The sequence below is a fragment of the Scyliorhinus torazame genome, chromosome 28 (assembly GCF_047496885.1).
Source record: "Scyliorhinus torazame isolate Kashiwa2021f chromosome 28, sScyTor2.1, whole genome shotgun sequence".
In the NCBI taxonomy this organism is placed as follows: Eukaryota; Metazoa; Chordata; class Chondrichthyes; order Carcharhiniformes; family Scyliorhinidae; genus Scyliorhinus; species Scyliorhinus torazame.
In genome coordinates, this window is record NC_092734.1 from 18665413 (window position 1) to 18684713 (window position 19301).

At 40.9% G+C, this 19301-nt stretch overlaps 1 protein-coding gene across 2 annotated transcripts in view; it reads right to left on the minus strand.

Annotated features, from left to right (window-relative positions):
• Positions 1-9939: 9939 nt before the first annotated feature.
• Positions 9940-19301, minus strand: part of LOC140403563 (very long chain fatty acid elongase 6-like) — a 117675-nt gene continuing 108313 nt past the window's right edge. For both annotated transcript variants that reach the window (XM_072491578.1, XM_072491580.1), the window contains exons 3-4: positions 16301-16452; positions 9940-12491 (exon numbers count right to left, since the gene is read on the minus strand). In XM_072491578.1, the coding sequence (XP_072347679.1) occupies positions 12070-12491; positions 16301-16452 (574 nt within the window). In that variant the 3' untranslated portion in view covers positions 9940-12069. The remainder of the gene's footprint in view (positions 12492-16300; positions 16453-19301) is intronic.

The following is a 19301-nucleotide window of genomic DNA, read 5'->3' on the forward strand; positions in this document are numbered from 1 at the left end:
ATGGTCCACAATTTGGTTGGCTGTGAGCTGGGTGCAATGGCCAACTTGGCTGCTACATGGGTTCATAGTAACAACCACTTGTATTTATTTAGCACCTTTAATATAATAAAACAATCCCAAGGCTCTTCACAGCATTATAAAGCACCATTTGACACTGCATCACAAAAGGAGATTGTAGGGTAGATGATTAAAAAAAACTTGCACAAAAAGGTAGATTTTAAGGAGTGTCTTAGCAAGAAAAGAGGTGGAGGTACAGGGTGGGAATTCCAGAACTTGGGGCCTCATTGCCACTACAGTAGCACAGTGGTTAGCACTGTTGTTTCACAGCGCTAGGGTCCCATGTTCAATTCCCAGCTTGGGTCACCATCTGTGCGGAGTCTGTACGTTCTCCCTGTCTGTGTGGGTTTCCTCCGGGTGCTCCGGTTTCCTCCCACAAGTCCCAAAAGACATGCTGTTAGGCGAATTGGATATTCTGAATACTCCATCTGTGTACCTGAATAGGCGCCGGAATGCGGCGACTAGCGGATTTTCACAGTAAATTCATTGCAGTGTTAATGTGAGCCTACTTGTGACGATAAAGATTATTATTATACCAATGGTGGGAATAATTCATTGGCAACTCGGGTGCCAAAATTAGAAGAATACAGATATCTCGAAGTGAAATGTTAATTGGTTGAGAAAACCACAATTTCTTTATCCCTTTGATCCCTCAGCCTACTAGAGGACGTTTGCTTTCAGTTCAATCTTGGCTTAAAACAAACATTCTGGCTGCTATGGGAAACCTTATTAGTTTCTGTCAGAATTACAAATTGAAGTACCTAGATTTATACCTTTATTTACAAAACAAATAAATCTATCCTATTTTTCTTGAGGTTGAATAAACTAATATCACTGAAGTACATTATGTTGTTCTGCTTTCCATTCAGCCATTTTGATTTATCACCAACTGTTCAGACAGCATACACAGAACAAGGGAAAGTAAGACTGTAAACATATTGAACACCTATTACAGGCTACAGTATGATATTATTATGCAGTTCTGAGCTTTAGTTGGAAATAACTGTTTAACATATCATTGCAACCTTTGAAGAGTCGCTGAATTGATACCATGAATATCTTACATTGTCCAATTTTTTCAGATCTGATCGTGATGTGTTATTTTGGGTGTAGGTTTCACTATTTTATTCTGGTGGTCTCAATTTTAAAATCCTCATCCTTGTTTACAAATCCCTCTATGGCATCACCTTATCTCCGTCAACTCCTCCAATCCTCGGGCGGCACAGTGGTTAGCACTGCTGCTTCATGGCACCGAGGTCTCAGGTTAGATCCCGGCCCTGGGTCACTGTCCGTGCGGAGCTTGTACATTCTCCCGTGTTTGCGTGGGTTTCACCCCCATAACCCAAAAGGCTAGGTGGATTGGCCACGCTAAATTGCCCCTTAATTGGAAAAAAATGAACTGGGTACTCTAAATTTTTTTTTTTTTTTAAACTCCTCCAATCCTATAATCAGCCCATGTTTCAGAATTCCTCCAAATCTGGCCTCTTTGTTGGGAAAACAAATATAATTTTATACTTGTATCGGTAAACATTAGAAATAAGATATAGTTTTAAGTGCGTTTAATTTAATCTTTCTCTGCCTGGAAGGGTAAAATCTATAGTTAGATCCATGCTGGACAAAGGTATTTGTATGTATGGGGGTTGGTTAAGTTCCAACTGTGTTACTATTGTGCTTAGAAAGGGCTACGGTGTGAAGAATAAAGAAATCAGCAGTAGTTGCTTCTCGTGCGAATCTTGAAGCAGGAGCACACTCTATATATGTGGTTTAGCTGCCAACGGAGCTCAATGCTTTAGCTACCCTTACGCAGTGCTTGGCCAACCCTCCAGCAATGCATGGGGCTGAGATAACTTTCCAAAGCCCAGAATTATTGATGTCAGTAGTTAAGTTATAATATAATAGTAATTTTAGACAGGGTTCCTTGTTAGAAAAGTTTTGCATCGTGAGATTTTGATTTCTGCAACAGTCACGGTTGCAGACTTTCGCACTGTCAAACTCTCACCAGCTGCTCAGCTTTGCTTCTTGCTGAATGGTGTTGGCATGTTGATATTATTGAAATTAGGTGCAAATAACCAAGCTGAATGCAGCAGCAAGCAAAACTCCAGTTGTACAAAAATTCAAGTATACAAATTCACATACGCAGAGACCTCCAGCTGTACAGAAACTCGTGTAAACAGCACACATGATTCAGAAGCACTTGCAATTGTTGCTGGGGTGCTTGGATCACTTATGCTGTTGATGAGTAGATGAAATAATCAGCAGGAGCACACGGTGTCCGCACGATTTCAGTGCTTTCCTACTGTTTCTTAATCAAAATAAATGCAACGGGAAAGAAATCGAGAGTTTTTAAAAAAAAGTACAATAATGGAGTCGTTTTACACTTTAATGAATATATTGATGACAATGAATTAGCCATTCTTAAAACACAAATACATACAAAATGGATAGGTACAGAAGATTTCGTACATTATAGCACATTTGAACAGCAGATTTAAGGAAATAAATGGTATTGGGTTCTTTGTGGTCATAATGGCACATTAAAACAACATTTCTTGGACCAGCTTATTTCCTGACAATATGTGACACTAAGACAGACTCTTACTGGAACAACCATGTTTAAACAAACATTTTTTCCTGGCTCCACTGATTGCCAAGGGGGCCAGGGGTACAAGATGTGACAGAATGAGGTTTTTTATTTATTTCTCCCATTTGTGAATTCACCATCTTACCATGTCAGTGTCAGCTCCTGAGTTGCTAAGGCACTGCACTCGACAAGCTAAAAAGGGCCTATATGTTTATAATTTGCAGCTTGGACATTTCAAGGAATATTCCCAGATTTAAGATGTCAGGTTTGCAGAATAAAGTTATTTTCCTTCTAATTGAGAGCTGTTTGTTTATATAATTGCAATTACATCTCATAAGGAACCTCAGTTGGAATTGAAGATGGATGTGTTGGAATACTTAAAATGATCAGATCTGGGCTCTAATTTCAGTGATCTGTTTAAAGATGTTGGTGGGGGTGGGGTTGGGACTGTATTCACTGCCTGCATCAACTGACATTTTTTGGCACATTATATAGTAGGAGGGTAACACTGTGTTCCCCACACATGGCGTAGGCTCCAATTTCTTTCTCCCAAATCACCCATAGAAAGGACACCATTTGGTGTCTTTAGCACATTGATTGGGAATTCTGACTAGTGCCTTGTGCAGTATGCAAAGAAATAATTAAGAGAAGTCAAGGTTTCACAGTGCATGTTTAAATAAAATTATTAAATTTGCTGTAAAGCCTTTTCAGGAGCTACTTTGGCATTCAACAGATCTTAGATATTCTAAAACATATGTGGAATTGTAACTAAGACCAGAATAGATTGTACTGTGACTGGTACAGGGACATCCATATACTACAAATGCCTGGATTTCTTGTCCACAGTGGCTCTTAGTTCGGAGCTTCTTTGTTTGCTCCTGAATGATGACCATGTCCTAACTAAGATACACAGACTAGGTACAACATGTGCACATTAAACATTTCAGATATGCTTGTTCAGAAGCTTTTCAATAAGTCACCAGTAGAATTAACAGATTCGATGATGTTTACCAGGGTATTTATAAACATTTGGCTTTCGTACATACAATTTTCACTTTGGTTTATGTTGTGACAGTTAAGAACAGATGATAATTATACTGCAAGCTTAGAGTCAACTGAACAGACCAACAATTGCTCTATATCTTGAACTAGGAATGATACTATATTGAAAAGCAACAGGTCACTGATCTCAAAAAGAAAAGGTCATCAGAAGAGCAGCTCTGCTAGGACACACATACATAAGAGTATTGCTGAAAAAGAGACATGTTACAGCTTTTCACCATACACTCATTGGGACACATTGCAAGAATACCAATAGAATGGAGAAACAACAATTTATATTATATGCCAAGAGAGTGCTGATTGGTTGGCAAGTGGATTCTGATTGTTAGAGGTGTTGCCATGGAGAATGCAACAGTTGTTGGTGATTGACAGTTAACAGCTGAGCATTGTTTGATATTTAAAGCAAGTAGCTTGACCCTGATTGGCTACAGCATTGCTCTGACGAGTCAGCGAATGGCTGTCAATGGTGGATTCTGCATGGTAAGACTTCTACCAGAGTCCATCTGCCAATGAATCAACACTCTTCTCATAAGGTATAAATTGTTTCCTCCTTATATTGGCGTTCTTGCAAAGTGCAAGATGAAAAGCTTTGATAAATCTCTTTCTTTGACAATACTCAAGTTCTGTACTGCCAAACAACTAAATATGTATTGTGAAGAATGGAATAAGATAGGGTGAAATATGAACTGTTCACAGAAACATGGTAAACAAAATTATTCTTGATTGTTTTTTGTTAAATATGAGATTTTAGATTTGCTGAAAGGAAACTGGATGACTCTATGTTTCCAATATCCATGTTTAAAGCACCACTAGATTTTTGGGGAGCTGTCATTTTGACTTTGTGATACATTTAAGTGATACAATGTTTGCAGATCATGAAGAAGGAAGTACCAAAAGCATTTTAGTTAATGAATACACCCTTTTAGGAGTTCTTATTTAAGCACCGCTGTGCAACCTGTATCATGTAAAATTCTGCTGTTTTTAACCGTTGCAATTAGGGACATTAAACAGTAACTTTTAAAAAGTTGTTTGTATTGACGTTTTGGAAGATATGGGCCACGATCAAACGGCTACACTGCGCCCAAAAAGCAGCTCACCGCGGCGCCGCGTGGCCAATAAAAGCCAGGAGACCCCGCTCCTGAGATCTACCTGGCTCGTAACGCCTGCCTCATGCGATCTCATGAGACGTTGCGATTTAAATCCACCCCATTGTGGGCGATCACTTTTTAGCAAATCTGCATATTAAAGCGAGACAGCTAGTATGCAATTTCCTGAGGTACCCGAGGCGTGGGATCAATCTCCCTCGCCTCAGGAGAGCCCTGTTCAGTACTGGACCCCATAAATGGGGACCACATGAAACGGCACTCATGGAGGTCTCCCAGGGGACCGGAGGCCCCCAGGTGCATGCCCTTTGGGCAGGGTGGTGCCCTGGCACTGCTGATGCCACCTGAGCACCCTGGCATTGCTGATGCCACCTGGGCACTGCTGATGTCAGCTGGGCACACTGGCACTGCCAATGTGCCAAGCTGGCATTTTATGTGCACTGACAATTGGGCGGGGGGGGCGGGGCCGTGTGTGGGTGTTGTGGGGGATCCTCACAGTGCGTTGGGGCTTGGGAGGGGGGGCGGGGTCAGGGGCCGCGTTGTGGTCTTGCCATCCCGATCTCTCACTGCACTGAACAGTTCCAGCGAGCAGAGCTCCTCACTGCACAAAACGAGGTTGTGTATGGTTTTGGCCGTGCGTTCGCCGCTGAAACCCCTTATCTAACGCCCCTGGTGTTTTGTAGCCACGTGTTTCTCGGTGCTACGAGTGCTGGGAAACACATGGCTAAACACACTCACAATGGGATTTTTTTCCCTCTTAGTTAAATCGCGTCCATGGTTTCTTGTTCTCCTTTCACTTAACTTTTATTTTCGGAAGTTTGAAAGTTCATGTCCCTGGCTACAAAAAGCTGTTCACAGAAAAACCTTAGATCTTCCCTGGTCATTTGCTGCATGATACATGGGCTGGGGTCAGGTATCTGTGTAACATATACTTAGTTCTGTGTATTTAAGAATATGGAGGAATAGCTTTGTGTGTGCTTTTCTCATTTCTTGTTTACTGGTGATGATAGAGATGAATATTTTACCAATAGTTTAGCCACCGTGGCCTCATACTGGCTGAATATATATGGTATTACACTGTATTCACAATACAGGAACAGGCCATTTAGCCCAACAGCTCCAAGCCAGTGCTTTATGCTTTGCACGTGCCTCCACCATCAACCTTTGCTCATCTAACACCATCAACCTTAGATAAGATGTTTTTTAATCTAACCCTTAAATCATCTATGTTTATCCTCTCAACCACTTCTTGTGGTTGCAAGTTCCATATTCTGACCATAGAATCCCTACAGTGCAGTAAGAGGTCTTTCAGCCAATCGAGTCTGCACCAATCCTGCGAAAGCACACTACCTAGACCCACTTCCCCGCCCTATCCCCGTAACCCCACCAAACTTGCACATCTTTGGACGCAAAGGGTCAATTTAGCATGGCTAATCCACCCAACCTGCACACTTTGGACTTTGGGAGGAAACTGGAGCACCCGGAGTATGCAGACACGGAGAATGTGCAAATTGCACACAGACAGTAACCCAGGCCAGAATCGAACTCGGGTCCCTGGCACTTAGCAGTGCTACCCACTGTGCTACCGCACCGCCCAGTGGCTAAGAAAGTTCAGAATTACCTGTTGGATTTATTAGCAACTATTTTATATTTATGCCCCTAGTTCTGGTGTCCCCCTGCAAATGGAAACATCTTCTCGATGTCTATCCTGCCAAACCCTTTCATCATCTTAAAGACATCTGTTAATTTAACAACTCTGTGCTTGATACCAATGGAACTGCTGCATGAACACCCACAACTGTTAATAGTAAGCCTATGTAAAACTGCAATACTTTATGGCTTTTGTATTCCAAAGAAAGGTATAAAACTCAAGTATAAACTCTAAATTGGCCAATAGCCCACAACCCATGAAATAAAATATCAGAAACAATACAACACAGTTCTGCATAAATGTATTCAAGTAATAAAAATTCACAGGTTTTATAAATTTAAACAAAATGTGCAATTTGCCGTGAGAGATTGCAGACAGGCTGTGGAAATACTGACTTCCTGGTGATGGGTAGCAGGTTCCATTTCATGGCAACCTTCTGTTCTATCTGTGGAAACTCTCCTTTTGGTTCAATTACTCTCAGCATTCACCAAGTCTCTCGAGGTGCATTTAAATTTACACTGTATAATCTTCAATGTAGATTGAGTCAGGCCTCAGCTGATTCCTGTTGCAAAGGTTCACTTTCAGTCTGACACTGCAGGGAGTGCAAATTCAGGGAGGCATCAAACTGGGTACAAGTGTCTGATTAGTTGTTGTCCCTTGGACCTCTTGCATGCTTTATAACTGCACTTAACATAAGCATTTGGACTGTGCAGATATTTCTTACCACACTAAGCATTTAAAATGTGGCTGCAGAGAGAGGTGCTTTGGGTAGAGTGTAACTACACAGGTGAAGTATTCTCTCCTGGGCAGAAGTCCAGTCAGACAGAACCCAGACATCATGAATGCGGTGTTGTCTTGCTGAAACTTGTACCAGCTAACCAGCTGCATTGCAAATGGCTCCCTCCCTTTCTCGCTGTACATGTGGTAACTAGCAGAATTGTTAAGTTGGTAACCAAGTATGTGTCTGTTTATTCTGTTATTTTAGGACTATAACTAATTGAGTTGATTGTACTGCTGTCTGTGGATTTGATCTCTTTTTTTTCTTTCAACGTCAATGTCTAGGCATTGCTGCACGACACGCAGGCACAAACAGGCTGTCTCAGAACATTGGCCTTGAAATTACCCTGTGTATGGATTTTTAATATAGCCGCATAAAATTTGTTCATGGAATCTCCAAGAAGCAGTTTAAAAGAAATAGCTTCAGTTAAAATGACGAAGAAATTTCACATGATCATGATGTGTTTATACATTAATATCCTCAGTCATTTCAAACTATTCTAGTAGCCATGAATTGTTATAGTTTAGCGTGGTTGTGGTGGATTTAAATGGGAATAGAAGAACATTACACTTCTATTTTGATTATACTAATAATCGATTTTGAGCTTTCAGGACTTATTCCAGCACCAATGCAGTAACTGAATTCATTTCCACGTTCTGCAATAGCTTAAAGTTCATATAAAATACATAGAATAAAACATTACAAAGATATGTACAGATGAGGGCAAACATTGAACTTCTATCACTCAGCCTCTCATAAAGAGCTACAATTTCTCCCATCACAGCATCAAACTACCTCTTGAATGATTCCAAATGATTGGACTCCACTAACCTATCTGAAAAGTTAGTCCAGGTGTGAATCACTCTTGGCATGAAGTCTGGGCTCTTTCACATCACTCCTGAATCTGCCTTAGAGTCCTGGGTTGCAAACTATGTGCCTTGAGTTAAGTTAAAGCAATTGCAATAAAAAGGGAGATGTACTCACCTAGCAACTGCATAAGCTCTGTTTATTCAAGTCACTTACGATGAAGCTTTGATAATACATAGATTTTTTTTTGCAGAAAATCATTTCTTTAGATCAGAAAGATCTGTTAATTTGGTTTTTTAAAAGCCCTTGGAAATCTTTGTTTTACTGAGATGGGAGAACACTTAATTATTTTGTTCTGGCTAAATGCTCTAGCTGCCCTTGTATGTAAAAAAAAAATGCAAGACAAAATTAACAAACTCTGGGTACCAAAGCAAAAAGATCTTTTTTTTTTTGCCTTTTATTTTTTCTGTAAAAATAAACAATTTTTTTAAACCTCTTCCAACGAGTTCAACATAAAGAAAGAATACAATAAAAATGAATCCAAAACTGGCTTTAAATATTAAATGCACATTTGCTTTTGGTCTAGTCTCTAGTCTACCCCTATTGTTGTCCTATGGAAAAGCAGCTTTTCAGCATATTTAAAGAGACAGTTTCCTTGCACCTTAAGTGCAATTAACCACCGTCTATTTTCCGTCTATGAACCTAGATGCAAATATTTGTAACTTTTATGTACAATGATAAATTGTTCTGTACAGATATTGTGTTTATACATTTGCCAATCTCTCACTAGCTTCTGACCAAGAGCGATGTTTCCTCCTGATCTAATAACATGGCTTTTGACTAAATTATAGCTCTCTCGTCTTCTACAACATGCATATTTACCCCAAGATAACTCCTACTGCCGAAAAACAGGAAATTTAAATGAAAATCAATTCTCATTCCGGCCACCGACACGCGTGTGGTTTCTCTAACTGTTGACACAGTCTTTATGCGTCCTGGTATCTCACATGTCACTCTCCTGGTTTCCTTCGCCGTTCTCCTTGCTTGCTGCATCATGCTTTGTTGCAGAAGGAAGCCAGCGGAGAGCGGCCATGTGGGGAGCAGGAGTGAAAGGTGAGATGTGAGGAGCGAGGTGAGGCGGAAGCAGTTAAGTGAAGAGAATCGCAGGGGAAGTGAGAAGAGTGGCCAGGGCAGCAGGAAGAACAGCGAGGGACTGTCAACTGACCACTATTAAAAGCCAATGAAACTGTCTTACGTTTCCAAATTGTGTGCCAATTGCCAGTTCTTAAGGCAGCATTGAGCCAGGTTCAATGCCTGCACTGGGAAACTCCCTGTGATTATTCAAGTTAACTTAGTTGCAGAGTTTGATGCGGGCACTGCCTGGAATGTTACTGTCCATGACCCCCTCAGGCACTGACCTGCCATTTGTTAATATGCAGGAAGTGCTCTTCCCTCAATGTTGCGGCAGAAATAAACACAACCTTTTCACCCATGCCACACGCTTAAATACACTTAGTAAAGTCATTACTCCCTCTTTCCATAACAGTAAACAACACTTAATTATTCATCTGCCAATAAAATCAATTTATAACAATCTAAATTGGTACACTTTTCACTCCAAAAGGACTCGACATTGGAAAACCACCAAAACGAACTAACTGTAGCTAATCTCAAAATTATACAAGGTTATTTCTTAAATAATTAAACTATGGCTGTTGTAGAATTAACAGCAACGACTATAAAAAAGCTGCGCATAACAGGCAACCTGTCTATTTGTGGGTTTCTTCAAAGTCACCCATGAAATCTGTTGTCGTTTGGAGGGTTTCTCCTTCTATTGAGAGTATAAAGCACAGATGCAGCCTCTCCCCCAAACCCATACTCCCCACCCCCCCACCCCAAAGGAAGGTGTTGTGCACTGGTTTCTGTCATGGAACACTTTTATTGGTTTTTAACAAAATCTATTTTGTCAAACAACTGCTGTACAGCTAATTCCATTTTTTGCCTGAATCAGGGCTTGCACACGTCTTTGGCATGGGAAAGTTAGCTTGGCACAATGAGCAATGGACTGCACTGCTTTGCAGACTAGGAAACGAGCTTTCAACTCCCAAACTTAGACAATATCTGCAATTGAGTTTCCTCCATACTTGGCTGAGCTTCTAGTTACAGGAACCCAACAAAGTGGAGCTGCTTAGCAGCTCAACTTGAGTTTTGTCGCAGCACCTCGCACTGGGTAATCATGTTAGGGCATTGGTGGACAAATGAAAATCCTGTAAGTTCTCTCCGAGCTCACTGTCAATATGTTACTGTGAACAGGAATGAAAATAAAGACATTGAATGATCTTTTGTACCTGGTAAGGTTGATTAAATTGACATGAGTAAAGTTATACACTCCATCCTTAACATAAAATTGTTAGGAACTGAGCATTGTATCTGGATTGAGAATGTTGTACCAATGAGTCCTGCACGTCAGTACCTGTCCTGGAAGTGTCAGAATATGTTAGGAGGCTAAGCTTTATGAGGACTGAGACTTTTATAATGAGGGTGCATTTTTGTAAATGAAACACAGCCATCTACATGATTAACTTTTTTCTAAAAGGAGACAGTTTGTGCTGGGTGGACAAGACTCAATGAATTAAGTGAATTATATTAAGAATGCTGCATTGGAATGACTTTAGCAAGTCAAAAGATGGCAATTTTTATATTGTATTCAACATTTCCATGTCTTTAGTCAGCATGTTAACTATCTAATAACCAAGGTCTACATATTACTGTTGGTGATATTAGTGGAAAGCACTTAGTATGTTCCTTTGCCTGCTATTTTAATGGACTCAGGCCTGTTTATTTCAATTTAGTTGACTCTCCACTAAAAAAAGCAGGCAGAGAAATGTGCTATGGATTTATGTACTAAAGTGTAATGTTGCCAACAATAATTTATTAAATATTTAATAAGTTTAACTATTAAAAATTAACAAACTCTGAAGTGCTCCCTGTCCCTACCCCAAGATAAAAGCTATTATTTTCAAAAGTTTTTTATGGTCGGGCTGGCAGCTTTATATAATGGGATTTGGATCAGTGGAATTCTATGAGTAACCCAACTATTCATTTATTTAGAGTCAACAACAAACGTGACAAGAAAGATCTGCCTTGTATCTGTTGCTTGTATAAATAGAAGAAAAGCCCTCTAAGTCTTGTATGATTGATTACCAAGATTCTGGTACAATGGCAAACTTATGAAGGACTAAATCCAGTACCCCTTGAACATATCCCCAGTCAGCAGGGCAAGACTGGAGGATGCTAAATCCTGCAACTAGACTGCCACATACGACAAGGGTCTACCATAAGTATACAGAAAAATTACAATGAGATTTCATTGTGGGGAAATGTTAGTATCTTCAGAATGCTCATACACGATACAACGGTTAGTGCACAAGCTGGACTGCAGTGACTGGAAGTCTGTAAAATCCTGAACTTAATAAATTATTCCTGAATTTGTCTTAAATTCTCCATATTTCCACTCTTCCCTGTCCCTTTCCCTCATGTTTTGGTCTCAAATAATGCAATGAGAAGCTCAACTAGGCTTGTACAACAAGTCTAAATACGGCTTCTTCCAATCATTCGTTTATAATCTCCAAATTAAACACTCTTAAGGCCATAGCTAAACTCCTCTGCATGCTGTTGAAATAGTCCCACGCAAATCCACTTATTGCTTCTGCACCCTTTTTGTGGTTCAAATCGTGCAGTTTGTACAAAACAGGGAACGGATAAGATTCAGGATTCTGGTTTTAAACATTCTGGGATCTGCCAGCACTGACACCTTCACTGTTTCCTGGAGATGGTGCCAGATAACAGGCTCTAATAAAGAGAGCAGTAGGGAATGTGAACATGGAGAGTGTGATCCTATAAAAATCTACAGCATTCCACAGTTAATATCGAATAACTCCATACCGTTTTGACAAAACCACAACACCATCCATGTTTGTGCATTAACCACTGACTGACACTATTCATTTAATTGGTCATCACCCTGAGGTTAATCTGCCTTTAAACCCTTCTTCCTATTTAAGTAGGTTTCGTAAAAGAAACAGCAAAAGAGAAGGAAGTAGCTAAAGTACATAATGGAAGACAAGATGATATTTGCAAAGAAGGAAGGGCAATGACCCTCGTGCATCCACATATAAATCAGCACGTTCACCACCATGCCCATTATCATCTGCATGATCTGGGTGAGAGTAATAAACATGGCAAACCTACGTGGCACATGAAAGCCCGCAGCACGAAGCGTATAATAGGAGTACATAAACGCATGAACGCCATAATTCATAGTCATGAACCAACCACCACCAGCTACCATATCTTTGTAGGAATACCAGGAGTACAGCAACACTGTGATGTGGTGATACCAGTGCAGGAATATCAGCTTCTGTTTCCGTAAAACGATGAATATAGTGTCACCTGAAATAGAAGATATCAGACATTACAACAAATCGTAGCAAAATGTGGAGCTGTGTGACCAGGTAAGTACAAAATCTACTGTGCTCACAGTCTGGCTTGAGATGAGAGTGCTACCAACTGAGACATGACTGCCACATGATTATCAATTTTTAAAAATTGAACATTTATACATGTGAAAGAAAATCACACCCAAATGTACTAAAGGCAGAGCAACCTAAATCATTGCTTACATATGTGGAGATGCTGGTGTAGGACTGGGGTGGGCACAGTAACAAGTCTTACAATACCAGGTCCAACAAGTTTGTTTCGAATCACTAGCTTTCGGAGAGCAGCTCCTTCATCAGGTGATCATCACTCATCACTCACCTGATGAAGGAGCTGTGCTCCGAAAGCTCGTGATTCAAAACAAACCTGTTGGACTTTAACCTGGTGTTGCAAGACTTCTTACTGCACTGCTTACATATGTTAGAGTAGAATTGCCACTTTGAATGTAATTGGTGATCGGGATACAAATTTCACCTAAAGTTTCATTAATTTAAAGTGTTTTTTTCCTTGCTTTTTCATTCAAGTTCATTTGTATTTCACTGAAAGTAAAATATATTCAACATTTCTTTTTTAATTGCTTTAAAAAATAATCCTTGATATACTTGAATACTGGTAACGTGTTCCATTTTGATTACTACTACTGAAAATGGGTTTATCACAGAAAAGTATTTTGAGCAAAATATATAGTCCACTCTGTGTGTATCATAGAATCATGATGTGGAAATGCCGGCATTGGACTGGGGTGGGCACAGTAAGAAGTCTTACAACACCAGGTTAAATTCCAGCAGGTTTATTTGGAATCATTAGCTTTCAGAGCACAGCTCCTTCATCAGGAGCTGCGCTCTGAATCCTGATGAAAGAGATGCACTCCGAAAGCCAGTGATTCGAAATAAACCTGCTGGACTTTAATCTGGTGTTGCAGAACTTCTGACTGCGCTCATAGAATCATAGAATACCGACAGTGCAGAAGGAGGCCATTCGGCCCATCAAGTCTGCACTGACCCTCTGAAAGAACACCCTACCCAGGCCCACTTACCCACCCCATCCCCGTAACTCCACCTAACCGTTGAACACTACCAATCCACCTAACTTCCACATCTTTGGACTGACTTTAAATGACAGAAAGTGACTTTTAAAAAATTATGCATGACCTTTTGAAATAGAAATATGCCCCACTTAATAAGTGATTACCTTAATGGAAGAACTCCTGCACGACCGTGGATAGAGGGCATCCCCCCTCTGCTGCACACCATCCAAGAGCTTAGTCAGGGCTCCCTCTGTGAATCGTGATGCAGATTTCCTGGCAGCCATCCCTTTTAAAGGGTCTGGAACAAGTGCTGGGGAGGGGTTTATATGGGGCTCCCCACTGTTTTCAGAGATTATGGGCTCGATCCCAATGGCCACGCCATATCCGAAAAGCAGCTTGCCACAGTGCAGTGTGGCTGACAAAAGCCGGGCGACCCTGCTCCTGGGATCTACCCGGCCCACAACAGCTCTTAATATCCAACGCGATCTTGCGAGACGTTGCCATGTAAATCCCGCCCATTGTGGCCAGGATCACCTTTTAGCAAATCTGCATATTAGAGCAGTCTCGCTCAAATATGCAGTTTCCTAAGGTACCCAAGACCCCTTTGCCACGGTGACCTCGGGCAAGCGCTGTTCAGCACTGTTCCCAGACGGAATGGCACTCGTGGGGTCTCCCAGGGGATCGTAGGCCCCCAGATGCATGCCCTTTAGGCAGGATGGTACTCTGGCGCTGCTGGTTCCACCCAGGCACCAGTACCCTGGCAGTGCCACTTGGGTGTCAGCCTGGCAGTGCCAGACTGGCATTTGTTGCGCGGGTGTTGGGGGTGCGGGAGTCGCGTCTGGGGCTTTGGAGATTTAAAAATGGTGTCCTGATCTCTCGCGACATTGAGGAGTTCTGGCGAGCAGAGCTCCTCAGTATAAGAAACATGGGCTATGTACGGCCTTGACAGGAGAGTCCCCATTGAGGTCCCTTATTTAATGCCCCAGAGCGAGTGAATCAGCAGGGGGCAGCCACAAGTGCGGCGTGATTCACGTGGTTAAAAGAAAATTCAAAGAGGCTCAATATTCCTTGAGATGTCCCACCTCTGGCTCTGGCGGGATTCACACCGGTTTGCACACCACTTTGTTAAATTTTGGAAAGATTCTGCCCATAGATTGTAAATAGCTGAATCCCAAGCACTGAGCCTTGCTCCACGACACTAGTTTTTCACCCTATTATTTGAAAACAACTCGTTTATTCCTACTTTCAGTTTTCTGTCCTTTTTAAATATAAATTTAGAGTATCCAATTATTTTTTTCCAATTAAGGGGCAATTTAGCGTGGCCAATCCACCTAACCTGCACATCTTTGGGTTGTGGGGATGAGACCCACGCAGACATGGGGAGAATTTGAAAACTCCACATGGACAGTGACCCGGGGCTGGGGTTGGGACCAAACCCGGGTCCTCGGTGCTGAGGCAGTGCTAACCACTACGCCCTCAGTTTTCTGCCCTTTAACCCACTCAATCCATGCTGATTTATTACATCCAATTCCTTAAAAACTCTAGAGTAACAACCTCTTTTTTTTTCTTTATAAATTTAGAGTACCCAATTCATTTTTTCCAATTTAGGGGCAGTTTAGCGTGGGCAATCCACCTACCCTGCACATCTTTGGGTTGTGGGGGCAAAACCCACGCAAACACGGGGAGAATGTGCAAACTCCACATGGGCAGTGACTCAGGGCCGGGATCGAACCTGGGACCTCGGCGCCGTGAGGCAGCTGTGCTAACCACTGCGCCGCCGTGCTGACCCGAGTAACAACCTCTTGTGACATTTTATTGAAAGCCTTCTAGAAATTTGAATAAACCACATTCACAATTTCTCTCTTATCTACCCTGCTAGTCACACCTTCAAATGAGTACCAAATTTGTCAAACATTTTTTCCTTTCATAGACCATGTTGACTCTGCTAATTTTAGATGCCAGTTCCCTGGTAAATTTAAAAAATATCAAAATTTTTTGCCATGCATCTGTTTGTGTCCTTGCATTCTAAAAAATTCAGTTTAAGTTCAAGAGCATCCTCGAAGGCTTGCAGATGAATGCAATTAATGGAAGCTCCCAGTGATGACTGATCAAATCGGGGGCTTGACCAGCTTTGTCGGTGGGGCCAGCTTCTCACATGATGTTCTGAAAATTTGCACAAAAGTTTGCGGAAAGTCAATTTACACCAAATGTAATTTGCACTTAAAGTTGCATGAATATTTGCGTTGATTTGGCTGACTTTGGGCAAATTATGCCATACCAGCACAACTAAGTGGAAATCCCAAGCATGCACGAAGGAGAAAAACCATGCAACGTCACAATGCTTAAAAAAAGTTCCTTCCACAAAATACAAAAATCAGGCCATTGTGTTAACAAAATAGGGGCTTTTCCCCATTTTTGCTGCACACTAACCTTCAACTATGAGTAACCTGAGCAGATACTACACTGAAGAGATACTTGGCTGCACTGTCAGAAAAGTTTTTAAAAACAATCAAGCTAGCCTGGAAGGAGGAGGGGCAGAAGAGATGCAAAATCCTTGACCCCAAAGGTAGCTAATTATCTGTAATTTACTCATTTTACCTTGCAGAGGGGAGGGTGGAGGTTTGTGCTGTACAAAATTGGAAGGCAATTCTGTTAAAACATACAGAAACACGCAAAGTCAGAATAAATGGGTTGGTAATGACGTGGGCACAATTCTGTAACATCTTTTGTTTCTCACCTAGTTCCGGAGCTTTGCTTAAGACAAATGCATATGCCCAGAATTTGCTCACAGGTCCATTGTAGAAGCTCTGGTCACACACAGATTGTTTGAAGCCACTGGTGTATAGTACGTGCCACATATACCATCCTGTTCTGAAAGCACCAAGTATACTGTAGGGGAAGAAAATCTTTCATTGTTATTTTCACAACACCGCATATCCATATTGTATATTTGTTTTATACTGTAAGTTAGTTAATTGGTAACATGCTCCATCTTTTTCATCTCCTTCTAGAATTATCTATCTACCACTTCACAACAAGGTGCGTCTTCTTAATGATGCAAGTTTGGAGCATTAAGAGGTGTATGGTAGACCTGTAGGATTTTAATTGAGCACAGGAAGGTTACAGCAGGAAGAGATCTTTCAGCCCTCCTATTCCCTGTTGACATGGAGTTGATATGCTTTAGGGATAGGATCACGAGCTTCTTTTAGAATATTGTGATGTTTTATTTTAAATTGGACCTATTGTCATTGGTTTATTTTGAATATGTTACATAGAAGCTCATGTTTACTGTTAGATTATTTGCTTGTAGAATTTTGAAGCGAATCAAACTATTTCTGAAACCTGAATGCCTCATCCCTGTTCAGTCCTTGACTTGATAGTTTCAAACATAGAACCAGTTATCAAAAAACTTGGGTGATTTTACTGTGTAGATGCAAACTCCGTTACTCGGGGAACATATTTTTTGTAGGCAACAATCACTTGCATTTATATAGCATCTTTAATATAGGAGTAAATCCCACTCCAAAGCACTTCACAGACATAAGGAGAACTCTGTCCTCCTTTATGACATTTTTTCTGTATTAAGGAACAAATATCCTTATTTCAATAAACCAAACTTGGTTATCAGGTAGCCAAACAAGATTCCAATGCAGGAGGTCAACTTACACCTTTGATGACAAATAACAATAATGAGTGTCAACACCCTCGCCTCTTGAGTCACAGGATTAGTTCAAATCCCACTCCAGGACTTGAGCACAAAAATCAAGGCTGATACTCCAATGCAGTAGTGAGGTTGTGTTGCACTATTGAAGGTGGTGTCTTTTCGCTAAACGGAGGACCCATCTGCCTTCTCGGGTGGGTATAAAAGATCCCATGGCCCTATTTTGAAGAAAGGAGTTGTGTTGGCCAATATTTGCCCTTCTGGCCATTATCATATTGTTGTTTGTGGGAGCCTGCTGTACACAAATCAATGGCCAGATTTCCTACCTTACAACAGTGGCTATCACTTCAAAAGTATTCCATTGTAAAGTGCTTTGGGATATCCTATGTTCATAAAGGCACTTTCCTTTTTTGACAGATTTCCTAATCTATTATGTGCTATTCCAGGGCAATAGTTTATTAAGGAAGACAGAGACCCTTCCTCCCCAACTTAATTGGGCGTGCCAAAGTGAAAGCTTTAGATTGTCCAACAGATGGCTCGGTTATCACTCAATTAAATTCCTTTCACGCAGTTAAAGCAACACCAAAGTCACACTTGGTATGTGTGTGCAGTTTACTGAAATGTCATGGTGTTACCTGGAATATGTGAGCAACATTCAAAAATGCAGGTTGTGAGAGCAGTTGCTGCAGGAAGTTGTCAAACTGCTCCAGGCAGTGAACGGAGAACAGGTTGAGCAGACGTTTATATGGAGGAAATCCAAGTTTTCAAAAACTGTCACACCAACAAATAGGGTTGCCATGTTATCTGCTCTGCGCCAAGCCTTTGTACAGCTTTATCAGCTTTATCATGCCACTTATTTGGGTATTATTTAGGCAGCGAGGTGCAAGCTTAACTTGAAGAAAATGAGTTGTTTTAATGTTTAGTTTCATTTTGATAATTTCATTTAGTAGCAGACCAAACAGTGCATTTTAATCTCCTCTCCCCATAAATGACAGTGCAGAACTATACCATTAATCTACTGTACAAAGAGTAGGGACAGGCATATCACCACTAACCCCACAGAGTCTTTGCACATATTGATAAGACTATGTTCAAAGGTGTAGCCCTAATATTATACAACGTTCTAAACTCATGTCTCTATGGTATGGGCTTTATGCTTCCAGCATTTTCTTGCCTGGTGCTCCCGAATGAAAATAAATGACTTCTTTGAAACAACCTGTTATATTGGGATTATTTCTTCTCTGCTTTCACACAACACACATGTCAAATAGGAACATTTATTTTCACCTGCACTGTCATCAGCCCTGATAGAAGATTAAACATCTATGAATCACACAATACTAATAAACCCCAGCCCGAGGCTTGTGAAAGAAGGCATAATGGAAAGTTATAGAAGAGCGTAGAGTTCAAAATATGACTGTAAAATGACTGATTATTCTCCTGTGAAGTCTGTTTAAATGCCAGCTGTTTCCATAAAATATGGATTTCACCTCCCCAATATCTGAAGGAACCACGAGTCTGCAGTAAATATTTTAATCAAATGTAGCGAAAATCCAGAAAACTGAATGAGCCATCTAGCTGAGAATGATTCAGAAATTAACACCATGATACTGGCAGAGGGATACGGTCATACTTTACAAAGTCAGCACTGACGTACAAGGAACTGAGCATTGCAAGCATTTAATTTGCACAAATCATTCCCCCTGGACATTCCAGAGTAGACCCTGAAATTGTATATCAGGTACTTGCAGTTTAAGGACAATGTGGGATGACGGTTAAGAGGTAGTGTACATAAATAACACCTGAGGGCTGTAAGTGTGAGCTAAAGCCGCTCAGTAATTTTATGTCAATTGAATGGTCAAAAAAGAAAGTAAATCCAAAATGGTAGTTATCAACAAAGTTACAAAATCACCTTTATTCGAACAATGGTATTCAAAACAAATATCCTCATATTTATTTTTTAGATATATCTAAGGGGGGTGGAGGGGGTAGTTTGATTATGAAGTATCTCCCTTGATTTCCTCAGCATTGAAAAGCAGCAGATACCCAGAAGATCTATTGTAGGAAAGCAGGAAAA